This window comes from Helobdella robusta (genome assembly GCF_000326865.2).
Source record: "Helobdella robusta unplaced genomic scaffold HELROscaffold_30, whole genome shotgun sequence".
NCBI classification, from domain to species: Eukaryota; Metazoa; Annelida; class Clitellata; order Rhynchobdellida; family Glossiphoniidae; genus Helobdella; species Helobdella robusta.
Genome location: NW_008704502.1, coordinates 1,040,655 through 1,044,281, shown reverse-complemented (window position 1 = coordinate 1,044,281; position 3,627 = coordinate 1,040,655). Strand labels below are relative to the sequence as shown.

Genomic DNA, 3,627 nt, shown 5'->3' with positions numbered 1-3,627 from the left:
TGATTACAAATTAACACACACACAAACACACGTGCATGTAAGCATCGGTATGATATATAAATGTATACAAAATTCATATATTATGCATACATGTGTATGTATGTGTGTGTATGTGTCGTGTATGTGTGTGTGTGTGTGTGTGTGTGTGTGTGTGTGTGTGTGTGTGTGTGTGTGTGTCATTATTTATTGTTACAAAAAAGTAGTCTATGAAAAAAAATTACTAGTAAGAAGTTAATTCGCGATAAATATTATACGTCATTAATATTAATTTATTTATTCGTACACAAGAAATATGTACAAGCGTCTGTGTATATTGCATCGTAGGTATTGTATTTATTATGTACCGTTTGTATGTGTTGCTGTATTTATATTGAATTGTATGTATATTGCACTGTATGTTTTTTTATACCGTATTTTCTATGTGTAGGGTATGTATTTCTCAAGCCTTTTCAGTTTTTGCATAAGTGTGTGTTTGTGTGTGTGTGTGTGTGTATGTGTATGTATATTTGTACTACCTATCCATGTAATTTGTGTATCTGCTGTTTGTATTAGTACCAGTTAAATACACGTTATCTGGCGGGATCAGCTGTTGATCCGTGTTGTACAGATTTTGTTGCAAAACTTGTTGCGGCTGTTGCTGCTGTTGTTGGAAAGGCGGTATTTGTTGATAATGTGAATGTAGAAAATGTTGCGGCTGTAGTTGCTGTTGCTGCTGTGGCTTTCTTCTCATGGACAATGACAACGAAAAAGCATCATCCATCAAATGTTGCTGTGGCTGTTGAAGTGAATGTTCGTGTGGCTGCGGTTTCAACATCATCGTATGCTGCAGTTGGTACTGTTTGGGGTCGCAGATGACCGTAGGGGGGTAAGCAGGGCCGAGCCCTGAACTATTTTTAACGTCTAGCGTGCAAAAAGTTCTACGACTTTCGCCGGACGTTGGGTAGGAATCAACGGTTGGGTAGAGTGGGGCGATGGTCTCGGCGTACAGGTGCGATCCATCTGATTCCACCCCAGATGTTTCCAGTTGCTGTTGGACGGATGTGTTGTTGTTTTTGTTGCTGTTAAAATAGGGATGGGTGGGTCTGTCATTGGCTGACGGTTTTTTGCGGTCGTCATCATCCTGGTGCTTCTTTCGTGTCGTGAATCGCTGCCTGTTGACGAAAAAGAGCAGGGCGACGACGCAGAGAAGGATTGTGGACAGGAAGGTGCCCGCCACTGCCAGCGACATCTCTAACACGCTGTACAGACGCTCGTTTTGAGTTTGAGATGAGAAAGCTCTGCTGTCGTCATCATCGTTGATGTTGTCGGTTGAATCTAAGTTCTTGTTGTTTTTGTTGTTGTTGTTACTTGAAAGTGAATTTTTATCGTTTTGTTTTACGTTGTTGTTGTTTTCATCGAGATTGTTGTCGTTGTTGGAATGGAAAATATTGTAGTTGGGCCGATGCTTTTTAACTCCTTTGTTGTTGTTGTTGTTGACGTTGTTGTTGAAGATGTTTTCTTCAATTATCGTCGGTGCATTTTTTACATTTTGTTCTATCGCTTGAGGTGCTTGCGTTGCACCTATCAGGGCAGAGAGGGGTAGGGTCAAATTGACGGTCAGCGTTACATTGCCCATGTTGTTTTGAGCTATGCAGAAGTACTGGCCCATGAACAAGTGACCATCATCATCGCTGTCTTCCAAATTGCTGGCCTGCATCATGGAGTAAAAATTTTGAACGTGGCCGTTTTCGTCACCAGAGTTGCCATCGTTCTCGTCATAATCGTCGTTGTTATTCTCGTTGCCGTCAAAGTATAAATTATCATAAACGCTCTGGTTGTATTCCTTCTTTTTCTTCTTCTTCTTTCTTCTCTTCTTTTGCTGCTTGTTATCTGGCGGCGAATTAACAGACGTCATTTTGTTTGGGCCTCTTTTAACGAGGACGGTTCTGGTCAGGTTGACTTCAAGTGTGGCTTCGGTTATGAACAAATTTGAATCTTTGATCTCTTTAGCGCGAAAAACCGTTGACTTGCCGGAAGGTTCGATCCAGAAAATATTGGGACCTGGATTGCCGAACGCCGTGCACTTTAGAGTGGCTGACGTTGTGTTGAGGACCAAATCAACATCTGACAGAATAGGAGCTGAGCATTGTAAGTCCTCAACGGAGAATTTATCAAATGTTAAATTTTTAAATTTTTTCGGAGACCAGCAGCTTGGCGATGGTGCTTCGAAGAAAATATCTTCTTTCCGCTCGTCGTAAAATCTTTTCAGCCAGAGCGATTCGCAGTCGCAAGCGAGAGGATTGGACGCCAGCCTCAAGTGGCTCAGGCCGCTAAATCTTTTCAAAAGTTTTTCATTCAATTTTGATAAAAGATTTTCATGTAACCAGAGATTTTTCAAACTTTCCAATGGTTCTAACACCTCGGGTTCGAGATTTTTCAAGGAACAGCCATGCAGATACAAGCCTTCTGTTCTCAATCCAGCAAACGTGTTCGATCCGAGTGTGACAAATTGATTCCCGTTAAGGAATAAATGTTTCAAATTCAATCCTTCAAAAGTCCCAGGACTCAGGTAGGTGATCCTGTTTGCACTGAGATCCAAGAACTCCAACGCCTTCAACGATTTGAACGTATCAACGTGTATTTGCTCAATGCTGCACTGCCCGAGGTACAGACTCTTAACATTCAACAGTTGAGAGAAATTTGCAGAAACTAACATCTTGTTAGCGAAATTATTTTCGTTCAGGATGACTTGACGGATTTTGTCGCTAAATCCCGTTGGGATGGCTAGGAAATTTTTTCTGGAACAATGGGCCATGTCTTCCGCAGGACAAAAACAACTGACCGGACATTTGGCAGTTCCCACGGCTTGGACTGTTTTTATTGGGAGGAGGTTGCAGTAGGAAGAGATGATTGCAAGGAGGAAAATTAAGGTCAAGGTTGGAGAAGATTTTTTGCATGTTGATGGTGATGAAAATGACGAAGATGACGTAGAAAATGATAATTTTGTCTTTGGTGACGTTGTTGTTGTCGTTGTTTTTGTTGTTGGCAATGAGGAGGTTTGTTGACTTTTAATTTTAACAACTGATGCAATCGTGCCTATCGTAGACGGTGAATGTAATGTCATCGCTGTTGTTGATGTTGTTGTTGTCGTCGTCTCGGTTGTTGTTGTTGTTGATGATGGTGGTGTTGTTGATGTCGTTGTTGATGTTATCAGTTGTTGTTCGGAGAAGGAGGAAATACTTGTTCTATCGCGCTGAATTATGGTGTTATCACAATTATCGTTAAAACTTCTGTTTTCTGTATAAAAGTTTTTATTTCTGTTTTTGTTGCAGTTGCAAATGTTGTTGTTGTTGATCTTGTTGTTGTGGTTGTTGTTTTTGTTGTCAATCATGTTGTTGTTGATCTTGCTGCTGTTGTTGATCTTGTTGCTGCTGCTGTTGTTGTCGATTTTAACGCTGTTGTTTGTGTTTGCGTTGTTTGAATAACTGCCGATGCTGTTTTTAACAGAAATTGGACGGAATAATAAATATCCTAATTCTGGGCGAGATTGCTGGCTTGGATGTCGTCGCTGCTGGTGCTGTTGTGGCCGTTGTTGTTTCTGATGTTCTAGATGTTGACGGCGATAATGTAGATGATGTTTTCTGCGAT

At 41.0% G+C, this 3,627-nt stretch overlaps 2 protein-coding genes across 2 annotated transcripts in view; both read right to left on the bottom strand.

Moving 5' to 3' along the window:
• Window positions 1–511: 511 nt before the first annotated feature.
• Window positions 512–2,794, bottom strand: HELRODRAFT_174564 (hypothetical protein; the record flags this gene model as incomplete). The annotated part of the gene is made up of 1 exon (XM_009022012.1): window positions 512–2,794. The coding sequence occupies one exon, from the start codon at window positions 2,792–2,794 to the stop codon at window positions 512–514; it is 2,283 nt and encodes a 760-aa protein (XP_009020260.1).
• A 259-nt stretch (window positions 2,795–3,053) lies between these two features.
• Window positions 3,054–3,627, bottom strand: part of HELRODRAFT_174563 (hypothetical protein) — a gene marked incomplete at both ends in the record, with an annotated part of 16,243 nt that continues 15,669 nt past the window's right edge. Inside the window, 2 exons of the mRNA XM_009022011.1 lie at window positions 3,054–3,133; window positions 3,220–3,585. Of these exons, the coding sequence (XP_009020259.1) occupies window positions 3,054–3,133; window positions 3,220–3,585 (446 nt within the window). The remainder of the gene's footprint in view (window positions 3,134–3,219; window positions 3,586–3,627) is intronic.